Genomic DNA, 20,553 nt, shown 5'->3' with positions numbered 1-20,553 from the left:
TAAACCACCGTAGGCACGAATGTGGAGAATATAATGTTCTATGACCCGAAATTAGCACTATGACACGTGTAAAATATATATCAGGTTGACCAAGTGATTTGACTTGGCTTACAATTTACTAGAAAGTAAATTAAAGAAGCAAAATACAAGGAGAAGCAATATCTCCAGAGAAACGGATTTTAATAAATACAATATTATATTTTCGTAAATACAATCAAGTATGAAATTATCATAAAACTGGACATAATATTATTATTGCAAAAGTAAATTAACATTTTATGAATTTCAAAAATTGATTAATGTATTGGAAAGGGGACTTTCTTGAGTATTTTCTGAAACATAAGTATTGGTTTGAGATTCTTCATCATTGTGGGACAAATAATGTGTATATGGCGACTGTACATCGATTTCAGAATCATTCGAGTAGGCCACTAGACATACAGCTTGTGGTTGTATGTCTGGTGGTATCTTTCTCAATTCGGCTTCAAACACCAAGTTACTTGTTCATTGTGGGGAAGTTTTTTTAAAGTTTTGGCTTAAAAAATGAATCATCTGGTAGTTTGTACTGCAGTTTGATGTGAAGGTTGGATCTGAAACCTCATGAGAGTATTCGATTTCATTATATCCACTAAGTCACTCATTTTTTTATCGATTTTCTTTTTGCCTGAAGATGTACTAGAAAAAGAACGTACATTTGGTGTATCAAGATCGTTTTATTGATACTTCAGTAAGTGAATTAGGAGATTTGTTTGTTGCCTGGTCTTCATCGCTATCTTCTTTATCTTGCGTTTCAGTAGTAACAGTCATACATCTGTCCTCACTTTGACTTTCCACGTTACTATGTGATGCTATCGAATTTCATCGTCTGAATCTGAGGAACTTGTTATGCACTAAGGAACGCTTATAATTTGTCAATTCTTCTTCTTTGTCGATTACCGACAATTTTCAGGACTTTCAAAAAAAAATGAATAAATTATAGTACAAGAGTAGGTTTTATTTTATAATTTTGGAGATTTTAACAATAATTCCAAATTTTTTTGCTACTAGGGATAGTTTTTCTATTAAATTAGGGAATTTTAAAAAATAATTAGTAACTTTTATAGTACGAGAGATAGTTTTTCGTTTCAATATACAAAATATGAAAATACAGTACGAACTCACACTAAGGAACGTTTATCAGTTGTCGATTCTTCTTTTTTACTAATTACCGACAATTTTCAGGTTTTCCAAAAAAAAAATGAAATAAATTATGTGAGAGATAACTTTTAATTTATAATTTTGGATATTTTGTCAATAATTCTGAATTTTTGAGTACTAGGGATAGTTTTTCATTCAAATTCGGGAATTTTAGAAAATAATTAGTAACTTTTATAGTACGAGAGATAGTTTTTCGTTTCAATATACAAAATATGAAAATGCAGTACGAACTCACACTAAGGAACGTTTATCAGTTGTCGATTCTTCTTTTTTGCTAATTACCGACAATTTTCAGGTTTTCAAAAAAAAATGAAATAAATTATGCGAGAGATAATTTTTAATTTATAATTTTGGATATTTTGTCAATAATTCTGAATTTTTTAGTACTAGGAATAGTTTTTCATTCAAATTCGGGAATTTTAGAAAATAATTAGTAACTTTTATAGTACGAGGGATAGTTTTTAGTTTCAATATACAAAATATGAAAATACAGTACGAACTCGCACTAAGGACCGCTTATCAGTTGTCGATTCTTCTTTTTTGCTAATTACCGACAATTTTCAGGTTTTCAAAAAAAAATGAAATAAATTATGCGAGAGATAATTTTTAATTTATAATTTTGGATATTTTGTCAATAATTCTGAATTTTTTAGTACTAGGAATAGTTTTTCATTCAAATTCGGGAATTTTAGAAAATAATTAGTAACTTTTATAGTACGAGGGATAGTTTTTAGTTTCAATATACAAAATATGAAAATACAGTACGAACTCGCACTAAGGACCGCTTATCAGTTGTCGATTCTTCTTTTTTGCTAATTACCGACAATTTTCAGGTTTTCAAAAAAAAATGAAATAAATTATGCGAGAGATAATTTTTAATTTATAATTTTGGATATTTTGTCAATAATTCTGAATTTTTTAGTACTAGGAATAGTTTTTCATTCAAATTCGGGAATTTTAGAAAATAATTAGTAACTTTTATAGTACAAGGGATAGTTTTTAGTTTCAATATACAAAATATGAAAATACAGTACGAACTCGCACTAAGGACCGCTTATCAGTTGTCGATTCTTCTTTTTTGCTAATTACCGACAATTTTCAGGTTTTCCAAAAAAAAAATGAAATAAATTATGCGAGAGATAATTTTTAATTTATAATTTTGGATATTTTGTCAATAATTCTGAATTTTTGAATACTAGGGATAGTTTTTCATTCAAATTCGGGAATTTTAGAAAATAATTAGTAACTTTTATAGTACGAGAGATAGTTTTTCGTTTCAATATACAAAATATGAAAATACAGTACGAACTCACACTAAGGAACGTTTATCAGTTGTCGATTCTTCTTTTTTGCTAATTACCGACAATTTTCAGGTTTTCCAAAAAAAAATGTAATAAATTATGCGAGAGATAATTTTTAATTTATAATTTTGGATATTTTGTCAATAATTCTGAATTTTTGATTACTAGGGATAGTTTTTCATTCAAATTCTGGAGTTTTACAAAATAATTAGTAACTTTTATAGTACGAGTGATAGTTTTTCGTTTCAATATACAAAATATGAAAATACAGTACGAACTCGCACTAAGGAACGTTTATCAGTTGTCGATTCTTCTTTTTTGCTAATTACCGACAATTTTCAGGTTTTCCAAAAAAAAATGTAATAAATTATGCGAGAGATAATTTTTAATTTATAATTTTGGATATTTTGTCAATAATTCTGAATTTTTGAGTACTAGGGATAGTTTTTCATTCAAATTCGGGAATTTTAGAAAATAATTAGTAACTTTTATAGTACGAGAGATAGTTTTTCGTTTCAATATACAAAATATGAAAATGCAGTACGAACTCACACTAAGGAACGTTTATCAGTTGTCGATTCTTCTTTTTTGCTAATTACCGACAATTTTCAGGTTTTCCAAAAAAAAAATGTAATAAATTATGCGAGAGATAATTTTTAATTTATAATTTTGGATATTTTGTCAATAATTCTGAATTTTTGAGTACTAGGGATAGTTTTTCATTCAAATTCGGGAATTTTAGAAAATAATTAGTAACTTTTATAGTACGAGAGATAGTTTTTCGTTTCAATATACAAAATATGAAAATGCAGTACGAACTCACACTAAGGAACGTTTATCAGTTGTCGATTCTTCTTTTTTGCTAATTACCGACAATTTTCAGGTTTTCCAAAAAAAAAATGTAATAAATTATGCGAGAGATAATTTTTAATTTATAATTTTGGATATTTTGTCAATAATTCTGAATTTTTGATTACTAGGGATAGTTTTTCATTCAAATTCTGGAGTTTTACAAAATAATTAGTAACTTTTATAGTACGAGTGATAGTTTTTCGTTTCAATATACAAAATATGAAAATACAGTACGAACTCGCACTAAGGAACGTTTATCAGTTGTCGATTCTTCTTTTTTGCTAATTACCGACAATTTTCAGGTTTTCCAAAAAAAAATGAAATAAATTATGTGAGATAATTTTTAATTTATAATTTTGGATATTTTGTCAATAATTCTGAATTTTTGAGTACTAGGGATAGTTTTTCATTCAAATTCGGGAATTTTAGAAAATAATTAGTAACTTTTATAGTACGAGGGATAGTTTTTCGTTTCAATATACAAAATATGAAAATGCAGTACGAACTCACACTAAGGAACGTTTATCAGTTGTCGATTCTTCTTTTTTGCTAATTACCGACAATTTTCAGGTTTTCCAAAAAAAATGTAATAAATTATGCGAGAGATAATTTTTAATTTATAATTTTGGATATTTTGTCAATAATTCTGAATTTTTGATTACTAGGGATAGTTTTTCATTCAAATTCTGGAGTTTTACAAAATAATTAGTAACTTTTATAGTACGAGTGATAGTTTTTCGTTTCAATATACAAAATATGAAAATACAGTACGAACTCGCACTAAGGAACGTTTATCAGTTGTCGATTCTTCTTTTTTGCTAATTACCGACAATTTTCAGGTTTTCCAAAAAAAAATGTAATAAATTATGCGAGAGATAATTTTTAATTTATAATTTTGGATATTTTGTCAATAATTCTGAATTTTTGATTACTAGGGATAGTTTTTCATTCAAATTCTGGAGTTTTACAAAATAATTAGTAACTTTTATAGTACGAGTGATAGTTTTTCGTTTCAATATACAAAATATGAAAATACAGTACGAACTCGCACTAAGGAACGTTTATCAGTTGTCGATTCTTCTTTTTTGCTAATTACCGACAATTTTCAGGTTTTCCAAAAAAAAATGAATTAAATTATGTGAGAGATAATTTTTAATTTATAATTTTGGATATTTTGTCAATAATTCTGAATTTTTTAGTACTAGGAATAGTTTTTCATTCAAATTCGGGAATTTTAGAAAATAATTAGTAACTTTTATAGTACGAGGGATAGTTTCTGCTTGAATATATATAAAATATTAAAATACAGTACCAATAAGCACTAAAGAACGCTTATCATCTGTGTATTTGATTCTTTTTTCTTTCGCAATTAGCTTTTGAAAGAATTCAAATCATCTATATATGAGTTTTCACAGTATTACATAATTGGAATAACTAACTGATGTAAAGTTGATAGAAATGAATCGTTTTAATTTATAACGAAGTTATCAACTTGAAAATGAAACATTTTTTTTCTTTTTCAGTACTTGTATATGAATTTTAATTGAGAATACCGTAATACAGATCTTATCGTCATTATATTTCATCATCTGGATTTCGAAAAAAATATGAAAAATGCGGGTGTGAAAGTTTTTCATTGAAAAATAATCAGAACCAAAATTATTACGGTACAGTGTCACGTTAGTAAATTCTTACAATGATTTAAAGAGAAGCAGTACCAAAAAAATACCATATGGCGTTAACCGCTTTAGGAAAAGACTGATCAAACGATGTCCGTAACGCATTTCAAAATAAAAAATACCCAGGAAAAAGTCTTCCTTCAACAAGAGGGTGACGAAATGGACAAATAGATGAAAACTGCCGAAAAAGAGATAGTAGCATTGGAGAATACTTTGAAAATTATGAACATCACCAATAACTCGTTTAAGAACAACCTTTCTCCTATTAAAGACATTGGTATCTATATATTTTGGTATAAAATCGTATTCGTAAGTATATAAAATAATGTTAATCGAAAGCAGCGAGTAATGAACTGAAATTTCATAAAGCTTAATTAGCTGAAAAACAAAAGAAATTATTTAGCAACAGCTTGTGCGGCTTTTTGTGGCCCGATTTCTATGCACGGAAGTTTGTATATGTTCAAAAATAAAGAGGAAAATAATAAATACGACCAAAATAAATATTCATTTTATTTTATTGAAATGAAAGTATATTATTTCTATAATGAAATGCACTGGACTAATACCAAAGTCCTAACTATTCTCAAACACGAAAATCGAATAATATGTTTTCATAGCCCTTAGTTTGATTAACAGATATATCAACTCCACATAATCCAGGGAATCTTCTGTTCACTTTTTTTCCCGGACATTTCGTAGCTGGTTTTCCAATTTTGTACAACGGTCGTCCTAAATAGTTACCACCAGGGCCATAATTACATCCCAATTTAAGGATATACCAAGTCTTATTACTTTCCTTATAAGAGTAGTAAGACATACCACATCCTACGTTTTTGGTATCCGCCCAGATCATTGCAGTATAATGTCCTATATTTACTAATCTAAAAAAAAGTAATTGACCAAAATTTTTTACATAATACCTACAGATATTTTTGTATATGCAATAAACACCTTACTGACACGTCTGAGTTGAATAATAATACCAATAAGTCATAGGTGAAAATAAAGATGAAAATAAATAAACTGTTGAAGAATCCCGACTCTACGGCTATTTTTGTAGCGGCTGGAAAGGTGCAGTTTTTCGTTCTGAGTGGTTCGCGGCCCTGTTTATGTTATACATTGCTTGTCATCTTCTTTACTTCATGTGTCCTGATTAGCTGGTATTTGAAATTCATTTTCTCCAGTAATTAAAACTTTGTAAAATCATAAATCGCATCAGTCTGAGTTAGTTACCATTAGAACATGAAAATCACATCAGAATTTCTGGAAATATTCTGTGTGAGATAGAGAGAGAGACAGAAATGTTTTATTGTTAAAAAATTTTCACAATTTGTAGATAAAAGTTTGTAAAAATAAAAAACAAACAAAAAAATAACTGAATCAAATAAAATTTCAAAATACAGAAGACATCCACAGTAAGTTACAAAATTATAGGTAATAGTAATAAAAATAAATAAAAATTAAATCAGTATTCAACATGCCCGGAATTAAATATTATTATCAGAATAGAAGTGGTTTGAATAGTAGAAGGAACTTTCTAGTAAATATGCCCTAAAATTATGGCGAAATGCGGGGAAAGATGATATCGATTTGATTTCAATTGCCAAGTGATTGTACATTTTTTTGCATTGTAAAATATTGAGCACTCAACTAATTCTGAACGTGGAATAGGGAGGTAAAGATCGTGCTCCACGTTCTCAAGTGGATAGCCGTACTTACGAATTAGGCAAACGAATTGAAATATGAATAAGGAAGGAAGAGCCAGAATTTTTTAAAAGAAATCCCTGAACTGAGCCCTGCTATTTAGTCCAAGTTAATATCTGACAGCTCCCTTTTGAAGTTTGAAGATCGGAGATGCGACTCAATAAGGGTATAATAAACTGTTAAGTATGTGGATAAGTTCAGTTCTTTGGAAATTGATCTCAGCGCAAAGCAGGAGGAACTTAATTTTTAAATAAAAATTGACCCGTAGTCAAATTTTGATCGATTTCAGTCCTTTATTCCATGCTAGAGGATATTTTAGATTCTATTCCTTTCTTGTCGAGTTACTTGCTCGGACCTCTTTGTCGCCTTTTTCCATTTACATTGAAATTTCAATTTTGAAAACTCAAAAGAGTAGATTTTTGCAAACAAGCCTCGATAATCATTTTTGCAATAAAACATACAACCTGCTTCATACTTTTAGAATCAATCCTCAACAAGTTTGGAATTTATGTGGTGATAATAATCACCAAAGCCATCATGGATAAAACCAATTTATTCCATGTGTAGGATAATGGGAAAGACTTTATAAGTTTATATCCTTGTCTGCTCATATTTTATTCACAGTTAGTCCTGACCTCATCTAGATGATAAATCGTCTGGTTTTGTTACTAATTTTAAGCAGATATTGAGATAATCAATGATATAATAGCTTCCTTCTAAAAAACTGCCTAGTAAACGTCGGATTTTAAGGATACTTACAATATAAGCCCTTTACTAACCAGTACTAGGAGGTTCTTTTGATATTTGGCGAAAGTCTATCGTTTTCCATTTTTATGAGAATGTTGTCTAATGTTGTCAGAAAAATTGGTTTGCAACCAAAACCCTCGTTTGAGGAACTGAGTAATCCGTTGTCTTCCTTTCCTTTCGGGTGGATAATTTTTTAAGCAAAATAATAGTAGTTGGATGAAACCAATTGGAAGAGGAAGATAATATAACAAATATGAAACATACACTCAATAAGGGAATAATAGACTGTTAAGGAAATAGATAGGTCTTATTTTTTAGATCATTCACAGACCATGTTTTATAGAAACATTGTTTCAGTTTCTTTTCAAACCGTCGATATCGCTAGCAGTAATAAGACTATCAAAAATGTGAACAAAACCTTCGAGCAAACTTTTTTGTTAATAACATCCACAAATCCCTTTTTTTTTCAATGTATCCTTTAATCAGGTTTGATTCATCTATCATAGGCAACAAATTGTAGTTCGACTGCAATTCTTTGTGATTTGATAAGTCAGGTAATAAAGTGAATATTGCAACAGTCTATATTTTGAGATTCTCGAGCGTGAGTGTGAAAAGATGCGTGATCTTTATGAAAACTAATTTTTTTCTTGTGTGTACTAGGTCTATTTTCACGAACTTTAACATTTGATTCATTCGAAATATCCCAATAATGCTCGGCATTTATTGTTAAAGCAAAATTGAGGTAATCAAAAAGCAAAATATATTTTGTATCCAGATGCTCTTTGTTTTAATTCCGAATCGTGGCGATAGAGAAAATTAAAATCTTTTAATAGACACCAAGGAATCTCAGTAATTGATATCCAGAAACGTAATTAATAAAACAGAAAGATTAAACTGAAACAAGTAGAATTCATTGGATGGTATAAAGGAGATACTAGTTTCTTAGAAAGTCCTTGGAAAAGTAGTCAGTTACTCAATCAAGCGTATATAATAGAAACATAGCACACGCTATATAGATTCCAAGACAGTGAAAGAGGAAAAAAAATGAACTCAATTTTTCTTGTACAACTAATTTTTGTATTTGTATCAAAGCTTTGTAGCTTGAAGAGTAGCTATCATATCTCTGAATAGTCTGCTCGCAAGACAAAGAAAGATTCCAAGAGCAAAATATCTTTTGTATCCCAATTGTGATTCATGATTGTAGAAATGGAACCAAGTCGCATCTTTTAACAGACACTATAGAATCTGAGAGCTCGACATCCGGAAGTATAATAGATAAAACGGAAAGAGTTAGTTATCCTGAAGTTGGTAGATGAAGAAGTCTTTGGAAATGTAGTGGAGTGAGGATCCTCCAGATCTCGATGAGTGCTCACTTCAAGAAGTATTCATACATAATATAGATATAGTACTAATTTTTCAAGACAAGACAATTAATGGAAACTTAAGAAGAAAAAATTTTTTTTCAACTAATTTCTTCAAAATTCACCACATTCTAGCCTGAAGTGTAGCTAGCGCATATGTGTGTAGTCTGTTCTCAAGACGAAGGCGGATGGAAATACCTGACATGAGAGAAGTTAACGCGCAAAAGAATGAATCTTCTGCCTTCCTTATCAAACAGCTCCACTCAAATGGCCCAAAATACGCCTAATAACTGGTTTTTTAAGCGGACATGATCATTACGAATAATTTGAAATGCCCCTGGAGCTTGAGGTGGGAAGAAACTTCAAACCATGTGTATGCCCATCGCTCAAACAACAAGGTTTAGAATATATTTCAACTTCATAGTTTTTCTGATTAGCTTTTCCAAGGACATCGGCCTTTTGTAGTTCCAAGTGGGGCACTATAGGTCTATGAGGAGGTCTATGTGCTTAACGTCTCATAACCACCAACTCTCATTGGGTTATTACCTTTCCTGGTGATCGGAAACCCAGGTTTTGTTAAATAATGCCACTTCGTCGTACCAACCCAGTATTAATTTTTTGATCATTGATCCTCTATTGCTTAATTCATTCGGAGCAGTACTTCCTACGTAAGCCAAATTTTGTCCAACCCATGAAAACTTCTCTGCAACGAAAATATTTTATCAAAAATTAAATATGTAATTAATATATTTGAAGAATTATGTCACCAAAATTATGTGTTATGTAATCTTGACAATAGATCTACAAGTTTTATTTTTGATAATTCTATTACAAGAATCAACTGTCATGATTCATTGTAGGAAAACATTGAAGGTGAATCACCCATAGCTAAAGTACCGTAAATAAATAAAATTACTACTAATCTCTAATCTTTGGATAAACTCTTATTCTTTACATTTCAATCTTGATCCAGATATTCTGTATTTTCTTTTTAAGTACATTTATTGTGGTGAATTCCCGTAGGTAATCTATCAGATCCGGTAGAATAAGAAGGCTACTCAATTAGTTCCATATTACATTCTTCAAACCAGGATAATGACCCTCTACTGACATCATGTTGGAATATCTTAACGACAAAACTCCAGAATTTATTTCCCTTTGGAAAGTATTGTGGCATATCTTTTCACAAGATAAGATTTCAAAATATAATATTGGAAGACAAAATTCCAGTTGTGGTCTATATTCTGGCGAGCAGACTGCAGCCTGTCAAGATGATGTTATAAGCTTTTGATAAACGATGTACTCATTCTTGTTCAATATGCTTCTGATCGTCTGCAAAACGTTCACATCACATTCCGCAGCAATACTTTCGCAACTGTTCATGATATTGTTTGATGTATCAACGATTTTTCTATCAGTTCTTGGTGAAATTTTCATTTTTGAGGCAATCTTTTTTGTTCAATTCATACTGATCAGAATTTCTTAAATAATTCGACCCATTTTTGGAATTGATCTATTTTTCGAACGATTTCTCGTCGAGTCAACCTTTTCTCTTAAAAAGCTGCAAAATTATCTATTTCCATCTCAGAATATATTGAGAAAGAGCAATTGATTTGGTACGGTCAGGTGGAGAGGATTGGGAGGAAATATAAGCAAAAGGAAGAACAGAAAGAGAGGAAGACCAAGATTATCATGGATGTATGGGTGAAGAAAATCTGAACGATGAGAACTGCAGAGACAAGAAAGAGTTGCAATTAGGCATCGTACAACATCGTAGAACGTTTCAAATCCGAATTTATATAAATGCACTATTCATTTTCAGTATTTCTCCAGTTCAGTTTGAATTACCTCAAATAATAGAACATTTTCTTCTAAAAAAATATATTTTTGAAAAAATTTGATGCTCATTTTATTACAAATAACTATATATTACTTCAAATATTATTGAAATAATGAATAAGTTGGACATCTCAATATATTAATTCATTTCCTAAGCTACTTGAACACTATCATTGGTAATGGAATGTTAAAATTTAGTACGATTTATTATCATAATGCATACTCATCAATTCCCTCACTGCTGATATCTAATCGATTTATTCTGAAGGTATATGTTTTCAGTTGTGTTTAGTTTCTGTAGCTAATTCAACAATTATTGAAATGGCGAATGGCAATTCTGAGGCCTCAGGTGAGTCACTATACTGAAGTAGACTACAAAATAATGATTAAAATGAAATTGGAAGATACTCGATTAGGACATTTTTGTTTTAGCCTCCAGTAATAAAAATTTTAAGTCTTAATACTCATTATCCTCTAAATTTGCTTATATTCTTAGCATTATTCAGCAAGAGATCGCTAATTATTCTAACTAACTAACTTCAAGCTCTAATTATTTATATTTAATCATCAAGTTTTATAAACTATGTTTTTACTGCAGCTTAAATTATGACACACATTCCAAGCCGCATTGAGAATTTATTTTGAGTTCGTTTTTTTATAAATGCAACTTATCCATATATGAGACTTATTTTTATAGTAAAAGTAGATGTGGATCTCAATTTGACACATTTCTCGTGGAATTTTTGTACTCACTCAATCCATTATTCCTATTTTATAATCGATTTTACAATATTGTCGATGCTGTTGTTGAAGATTGTTTAACAGTAATATATATCTAGGGTTTACTCCCTATCGAATAATTTATACTTAAAACTAACAAAAGGAAACCTTTTTTATCAAAACAAATAAAAGAAAGTTTTATTATTATCTTCGATTAATTACACATGATGTTGCTTACTTACAAAACGGAATTTTCTTGAAATTCTGGCTAGTTATAAGATTTCAATTTGATATTGACAGACACACACAGTTATGATACAGTCAGATAATCAATTTAAAGCTTTCTGATGAACTATATTTTTTGTTCTGTGGGGTGTAAATAAACAATTGTCCATGCGCGAAACAGGGAAACTCCAAGTTGATTCGGCAACTTTCCAATGACTGGCCTTGCGATTTATTTATTATGAGGTGGTAATCCAGTGAATTTAAAAGCTCCGTGGGATAGTTCCCTACGTCATCCTGGCTCATAACGGCGGTGTCGATATATTTGAAGGAAGCCAAATGTCACGGAAGAAATTTCTGAATGGTCGCATCCTCGACATCTTTATTTTTCGCCGCCAATATTGCTAGTTCATCCAACCAATTATGGTTATTCAACTGTTGAGCTATATCTGGGAACGCTGAATAAGCTCCTCTTTGGAGTCTGTGATGTGATAGAAATCTGTAGGTCATGTGAGGAATACGGTCGAGGTTTCCATTGCGACTTCATTATTTCCAATGTCTGACAACTGCTTAGCAAACACATTTGCAGCTTTATCTTGTTGCAAAAATACTCATATATTAGCAGAGAAGTCTTACTATCATAAAAGATCAACAAAAAAGAGCACATCTTAAAATGTCACTATCATAAAGTTCTCGTGTACGTAGCGGTAATTGACACTCACAAAGATGGAAGGATGCGCCCTTTTTCTGAGGTATCGATCGCCATAAAGGATGGATCGACATATTTGTTGGTTGTCAAATATCACATATTATGGTTGTATTCAGAAATTTAATTTGTGATTCACCTTTTAAACCTTCCACTAATAATTTAAGATGAAAGTTAGCCAAATCGGTCCAGCCTTTCTCGAGTTTTAGCTTGTGTATGGTTCGAAGCTACCTTTGTCTAATAGAATATTTGAAATATACAATTTTTGGTGAATATAAACTTCCACAAAAAATTTGACAACATATGAACAACTGGAGATTGGAAACAGTTTTAGAATAGTAGTCCAACCGACCAGATAGTCAAATTGAAGAAAGTATAAACAACAGAAGGTTGTAATTAAAGAATTTTATTTAGTGTGGTGAATTTTGAATGAAGTAGCAGTACAAAAACACCCAGTATAGGTAAAGTATAAGATGAAAATATATCTACGATATCCATGTTTTTCTCACATTTTGTAAACGCTTATATAATTCCGTTTGAGGTCCATGAGTCCAACTACATCCAACCATTTTTCTTTGATTTTCTTCGCTTGTGCCTAATAGTAATCAATTCACGCTTTGTTTAATTATATCGATTATATGTTTACATAAATTCCTAAACTAACTTTTAAATGTTTAACAATATTATGAACGTAATTTTGATATCTTTCAACCTTGTCCTTGTGTCGGTTCAATTAAGCTCATATTGGCTAGACAATTCTATTTGTTTTATATTTCATATTATTCGAAACAGACCACAACAATTATCTATTACAGCTAAATCTAGTGAAGACAGAAGTAAAATTAATAGGTTTGTTCCTGCAGACTGTTTGTATCAATAGTATCAAGTTCAGATGATGAACAAAAAGTTTCAGAAACATATTGAATTGTTCATTACTAGTTAGAGACGAGCAAAAATTTGAATATGGATCCGCGTATGTCAACATATATGTATTTTAGATTGTCTATCGCACTTTATTCATTGATTCATCTGCAGTTCCAATAATTCGATTTTTATTAGAAAAATACAATTTATAGGAGTTTAGTGACTTTCAGTAAAATGCATTTGTTATCCTAAAACCCTATTACAACTACCGAGTAGCTCTCCCGAGGATTGACATGAAATAGTTACTAATTCCTGTTATTTGTGGACAGGCAGCAGCTTTGATACTTGCACCTTTTTTTTCCATCTGTTTAAGGTAGATTGTGAGTTTTTAATTTTATGTTCAACCACCACTTAAAAGTAAGAGATGTTAATCACCTCCAAGACGTTGTGATACCAATATTTCTGTCTTTATACGCCGCCAATCGAAAGTTCCAACAACATCCTGGATGAACAAATAGAAGGCAAAAGATGGATTGCGAGCTCTGTTTCGGTCCACTAATTGATTGGTGTGAACTGTGCCTCTAAGATAAAATTTTAAACTTAATTTGTTCCAAGAAAGTTCAAATTTGGCTTCCAGGTGTAATTCTTTTAAAACTGTGTTGGATTTTGTTGTCGTTTTTCAATATACTTTCAATATTTTCGTGAGACATTCACATAAACTTGATTATTTCTTATCTATATATCAATTACTTTTTTCTTTTGTATCCCCCACATTAATTGTTTTTAATAACTAATATAAAAAACAATTGAGTTATAATTAAAATATGAATGTATAAAATATCCAAGGTATTTTCACAAAATAATTGAGTATCTGTCTTAATATCATACCCATCACTAATAATTATTATAATTTTAACATTTATCTTGAAGTTCAGATCAACTTCCTGGTGTTATTATTATACATAAGTGTTAGATGTTGTTTAAATTCATTTGTTCATTATAAGGCATTCAAAGGTACAAAATAAATTACGAATGAAAATTATATAATGTACAACATGGTAATGTTATTGAAGTATTATATTCTTGATTCAGTTTTGGAACCATTCGGGTTTTTATATTCATCCCATTTTAATTTTATCTACAATCTTTCATTCTCAGCTTCTTCTGAATCTACCGTTCAAATATCGACATCTTTTTAAATATTCCTAATCAGATAATAAAGAATGTATTCTTCGAAATAACTAGTATAATAGACATAAAAAAATTATGAAACTACTTTATTAGATAAGTAACTATTGATCATGGTGTCCATTTTGCATTTGATACGAATTCATATATAAAATCAACCAAGATCAGGATAATAAATTTTCTTCAGTATTTTTGTTATACTAATCTCAATCTAGTATTTGTTCAAGCATCGAAAATGACAATTTTATCATATCAATGCTTAATAACATTTATTCAAAAAGAAAATCGATTTGGAATAATTCATGGAAATTTGTTCCTGTATTAATCTAATTTTTGCTATTCTTATTGGAAATATTATAATTTTTTAATCTGCTATAAGAATTTTGAATCCTGATTTGCTTATTTCTATTTGTATATAAATATTCAACGGCTTTACAAAATTTTTAAAGATTTAATTTCACTAACACTAAGAAGAAATTTGAAGTGTTATTTAGAGCATGCAAAATCGGTTTAAGGTAACTGGAACTGTTGCCGAAACACAAAGAACTGGAAGACCCATAATATCGACTATCATTACCTGGGTCTTACAGCTCGTAGCTTCTGTAGTATTTCCCCTGTTATTAGATCATACCCAGGAGCTTTTTTGGGATTTAGAAATTTTATTTGTTGTCGAACTTCTGACGGGGCAAATATCATCATAGTTAGAGATAATTGGCGTGGTGCTTCAAGATAACTTTTTATATTTTTTTATCGTTTTTATTATCTGGAGCTGAGAATACATTTACAGTGTGTTCTGCAAAAGCTGTGGATTTTTATAAGTTTGTACGAGCCCATGTCATATCTGATGGTGAGTTGCTTACTGTCGGTCGTTCAAGTTTTTTGTAGCTTTCCAAATGGAAACATAAGTCTGGGAGGATTTTTATTGTGTTGCTATATAAATCACGCTCCTTTTTTTGCTACATGTTCTCTTATATGAAAGGGCATTTTATAGTTCTCTTGTACACTTTTTCGGCGTTGTTTTTTTTTGCTTCTCAGCCCGCTTTTTGTATAACTGTTGTTAGATAGTCAACAGCTCGCTCAATATCTCGATTCTCTTTTATTCTGATATCTAAACTAACGTTTGTATTTATTAGATTTTGAAAATCATTCCAGTTTGTCTCTTTAGTTGTTAGCTTAAGTGTTGTTCTCCGTATTAAATGTGTACTTATAGTTACTATTTTTGGACTATGGTCTGACGTTGAATCGAAGTTTGACTCTATTACACTGTAGATGTCACCTATTTCTCTTATTATAGCAAAGTCTACCAGATTTGGAATCTTGTTGACGTTCGCAGGCCAATATGTTGATAGATAGTTTAGATTATTTTGTTGCATTAACGTTCGGCCTTTACTGTGGTAGTCTTTAGTTAGTCTTTAAGCAAGTATGAGATTTATGACGCTAAAACCCATTGAAAATGTTACCTTGATGTCTATTCATCAAGGTTATAACTAGAAAATTCTATTGTCATTGAAATGAATGGAATTTGTGTCATGTATTTACAAATTTAGAATACGAAAAAAATTTGGCTATCTGCTTTAAGTACGTTTAGAAAAAAACTGCCTTAATATACTTTCATTTATCAGTTCTAATGCCTCATAACTTTAACCGGTCTGCTAGAAAATTAGTGTCATATCAATTACTTACTAGTTCTTCTACATTTGTCATGAACTAAAATAGATTCATGACATTCGTTGATCCAACATTGCGCCATAAATTCCAGTTCCTTATTATAAACCTGAAACAAATATTCTAAATCATTGAATCAATAGATGTCCTATTTTTGAATATATCATTTCTTTTTTTTTTTAACAACTATAATACAAAAAGTTGAAATTCACAAAGAAGTATGCATTTGAATTCGAAACAAAAGGATTCAGTAACAAAAAAACGCACACAAAAGTGTTCCAAATATGAAAGTTTTGACAAAGATTTCAAAATAAAAAAAGTGCAAAAAGTTTATTAAAACTTAACTATCTTCGATTGGTTATGATTTGTATACATATCATTAAATAAATGAGTTACCTCATCTCAAGTTGTATTATGATCGTTACCTCTCATCATAAAAATTGTTATTCTTGACTCTTAAAGAATCTCTTTTTCATTTGAAAGTGGTTTCGAACCAACCCCACCCAGTATCATACTTTATATGTATACAAGTTTCCTCCGATCTGTAATTAAATAGAAAACAAATTGCTGCACCCAAATTCCTTTTTAAACGGCCCTTTTTACGAGCAAATACTGCCAATACAAATTATTATCCTCCACCAACACCATACATATAAATATAGATGTAACCCCTGCAAGCCCGATACGTCATTCGTACCATCGAATCGGACAATTCAACTGTGAACACACTGTTTATACTTTCACTACACCAACGATTATGATAACACGCGTTTCGATAACCAACTTATCGTCCTCAAAAAGTCAGTTTACCTCCAGATACTGAAGACGATAACTTGGTTATCGAAACGAGAGTCAGACAGTATAATTGTGAGTGTTGGTGTAGTTGATTTGGTACAAAACAACACCAACGAACGGTTACAGATATTCAAACTCTATTCCAGTGTCTCCTGGATTCACCCTCTATACTTCTAGATCTTTTCTTTCTTTGAATAACATTTCTAGCCTATCACGAAGATTTTCCTATCGCTGTGAACTGTGAACACACTGTTTATACTTTCACTACACCAACGATTATGATAACACGCGTTTCGATAACCAACTTATCGTCTTCAAAAACTCAGTTTACCTCCAGATACTGAAGACGATAACTTGGTTATCGAAACGAGCGTCAGACAGTGTAATTGTGAGTGTTGGTGTAGTTGATTTGGTACAAAACAACACCAACGAACGGTTACAGATATTCAAACTCTATTCCAGTGTCTTCTGGATTCACCCTCTATACTTCTAGATCTTTTCTTTCCTTGAATAATATTTCTAGCCTATCACGAAGATTCTCCTATCGCTGTGAACTGTGAACACACTGTTTATACTTTCACTACACCAACGATTATGATAACACGCGTTTCGATAACCAACTTATCGTCCTCAAAAAGTCAGTTTACCTCCAGATACTGAAGACGATAACTTGGTTATCGAAACGAGAGTCAGACAGTATAATTGTGAGTGTTGGTGTAGTTGATTTGGTACAAAACAACACCAACGAACGGTTACAGATATTCAAACTCTATTCCAGTGTCTTCTGGATTCACCCTCTATACTTCTAGATCTTTTCTTTCCTTGAATAATATTTCTAACCTATCGCGAAGTTTCTCCTATCGCTAATATGTGAAACCCAAATTTCAAACTCCTTTTTACCACTTGCAGGTGTTATAGGTTTTCTACGGTTTCCGTTTAACTTGATGACTTAATTTATCAACCAAATAGATGACGGTATGAAATAATACATCGGCAACTATAGTATATTATATGTCACCCAAAGCATTTTTTCAGCCATACACTTTTTCGTTCAATAAATAACATCATCGGCACAGTGAACCCAGCCCAGTTCCAGTGTCATGGTTATCCCCAAAATAAAACCATATTCCACTTTAAGGTACCCTAGCCGTCATTAAATCAATCCAAAGATCTTCTCTACAATAAATAATTACCTTTCACTAATGATAATAAGAAAAAATTCGCTCTGATGACATTTTTAATTTTCCGTATGTAGTAATAATTATTTTTAGGGGGCATTTTTACATGGCGAAAAAATTTAATAACAAAATCCGTCTATGGTTTTGTTAACTTATTCTTATCTTGATTGAAATGTTCAAAATATATCAATACATATATAATATGTTTTAAGAGGAAAATTACCATTAAACTTCTGTAGTTTGATAAAATTTTAGTTAGTAGGAAAATATTGTATGCAATTCGTCTGAGAACGCCTTTTGTCGACTCATGTGACAATATTCACATTTGTCGATAAAATGCTACTTCACTCACTTGTTACATAAATAACTATTATGAAAATTGTAATTTCAAAAAACTGTCCCTTTAGAACTATCAAATGTTGAATTACAGCAACTTGATGGTTGTTAATATTTGTTGTTGTTAATAAGTTATTTTGGAGTAATTGTGAACCCTTTATACTTAAAACTAACTAATTTAAATGGCCTAAATCAAATTATATTCAATATTTTTCTTGTAAACTCAACAGATATTGAAATGTTAGCACAGTACGTTACTTTAAAAGCACACTGTATCAAAAACTATGATTTTGATAAATACAGTTCTTCTCGTTAAGCTGTATTCCATTCGATTTTTAAATGAAATTCAATTCTTGGGCCCAATGACAATTTTTTAATTTATACACAATCACAACGTTAAACTTTTTGGGTAATTTTATACTTTCGCAGTCCCTTCGTTTTTTGGCTCTAGAAAATCGAAAAATCATTCGATTTCCATGAATTTTTTTTAAATCTTTGTCAATTTTAAGAGAATTTGTTATTATTTTTAATTGAAAAAACATGATAAATCAACATTTTTGTATAAATTTGTTTATAAATTTATTCGTTTTATGTGTAGATTATAAAAAAATATATAACAACTTCATTTGATTATTTCGAAGAAAGTTTTCAACAATTATACGTGAATGAGTGCATTTTCATGAACATTTAAAGCTCAGTTTTCCTTTTTATTATTCCCATAATGTTTTTCGTAAATCCGCCGTAAAAACGAAGATTTATGAAAATTTTTCGATTCTCTAGAGCCAAAAAACGAGGAGACCGCGAAAGTATAAAATTTCCACTTTTTGTATCTGTTATTTAGGGGAGTTGGACGAATTTCGGAGTTGGCGCGTTTGCTTGTCAAACTCACACGAATTGTCAATTTTTTGCAAAAAAAAAGTATTACCACATCGGTGATTTTATTTTAAACAATAGTTTTCATCGTATAATTAGCGAAAAAAATTTGTCGTGGAAAAAAAATGATTCACTTGATGTGTCTGACACACCAAATATGTCAAATTTATAAAAGCAAAAAGTTTATTACTACACACAGAAACTATAATGAAAATTTTTTGTAATAACGTGGTAACTTTGTCGGAAAATTTTTACGGAGCATATGGGCAGTCGAATACACCAAAATTGACACATTTTTTCGCTAATTATTTGATAGAAATTATTTTTTAAATTAAAATTACCAATGTGGTTATAATTTTCTTGTATAAAATTGAGATCTAGACAGGCAAACGCCCCACTATCATAATGCCCCAACTCCAAAAATTTGTCCCATTTCGTCCGTACAAAAATGTTCAACGTTGAAGTATCATAAATAAAAATTTGTCACTGGGACCAAGGACTATATACTTAGGTTCTAAATAAACAAATGAATTTATTTTTAAAACATCTTAATTAATAAATGAAATCATTAACAATAAACTTTATCTTATCTAACTACATTCCAAGTTATTAAAAAGATTTTTTATTTAATTAAATAAATTGTATTCATACCAACATAATATGTCGGAATTATCTAGACCAATTCATAACAATCATCTGCATTTTATGATTTACTAAATAATAATGTTTGTAATCAGGGAAGCCCTAACAGTTGCAGTGTGAAAATAATTAATTACAATATGTCGAACATAAAATAAATCGTGAGTGTTTATTGAAGTGCTGTAATCATTCCTGGTAAGTTTTTATTGTTTCATTGTTAACTATCACTATACTGAATTATGAAAAAAATATTTAAATAAGCAAAAAAATAAAATTATCATTCGAAAATTGTGTGTAGGATAAATTGCAAATTATTATTGTCAAAATAAATGTGACAGTTTATACTCAATTTATTCAAAAAAAAAAGAAAATCAAAACATATTCATGCATAGTGCACGTGATCAGAGTTGAAAAAGCCAAAGCCAAAGCATGTAGCAGGACCGCATTAAGGAAAAAATTGCCCGTTTCGTACAGCAGATTGATAAAATAAATTTTAAAAAATTATGCACAATAATTACTTCAAAATGAAGGGCCAAAATATGGTTTATATTTATTTAAAAATATGTATATTGGAACATTAAAATAAAGTCTTCATTTTTTGCATCAATAAACACATTTTCTTATTCTCCATCAGATAATAGGGGCTCAACTTGCAAATATCTATATTCCACATTTTGATTTCAAACT

The 20,553-nt window shown here is 30.2% G+C and overlaps 2 protein-coding genes across 2 annotated transcripts in view; one reads left to right on the top strand and one right to left on the bottom strand.

The window, feature by feature from the left end:
• Positions 1-5,526: 5,526 nt before the first annotated feature.
• The window catches only part of LOC130446708 (venom allergen 5-like), a 26,159-nt gene continuing 11,132 nt past the window's right edge, over positions 5,527-20,553 (bottom strand). The window contains exons 3-5 of the mRNA XM_056783102.1: positions 16,064-16,154; positions 9,388-9,544; positions 5,527-5,910 (exon numbers count right to left, since the gene is read on the bottom strand). Coding sequence (XP_056639080.1) covers positions 5,613-5,910; positions 9,388-9,544; positions 16,064-16,154 — 546 coding nt within the window. The 3' untranslated portion in view covers positions 5,527-5,612. The remainder of the gene's footprint in view (positions 5,911-9,387; positions 9,545-16,063; positions 16,155-20,553) is intronic.
• Positions 19,896-20,553, top strand: part of LOC130446707 (organic cation transporter protein) — a 25,468-nt gene continuing 24,810 nt past the window's right edge. The window contains exon 1 of the mRNA XM_056783099.1: positions 19,896-20,061. The gene's annotated coding sequence lies outside the window, so the exon portion shown is untranslated. The remainder of the gene's footprint in view (positions 20,062-20,553) is intronic.

The sequence above is a fragment of the Diorhabda sublineata genome, chromosome 7 (assembly GCF_026230105.1).
Source record: "Diorhabda sublineata isolate icDioSubl1.1 chromosome 7, icDioSubl1.1, whole genome shotgun sequence".
Lineage (NCBI taxonomy): Eukaryota > Metazoa > Arthropoda > Insecta > Coleoptera > Chrysomelidae > Diorhabda > Diorhabda sublineata.
Note: the sequence above shows the minus strand (reverse complement) of the source record. Positions and strands in the feature narration are given on the sequence as shown.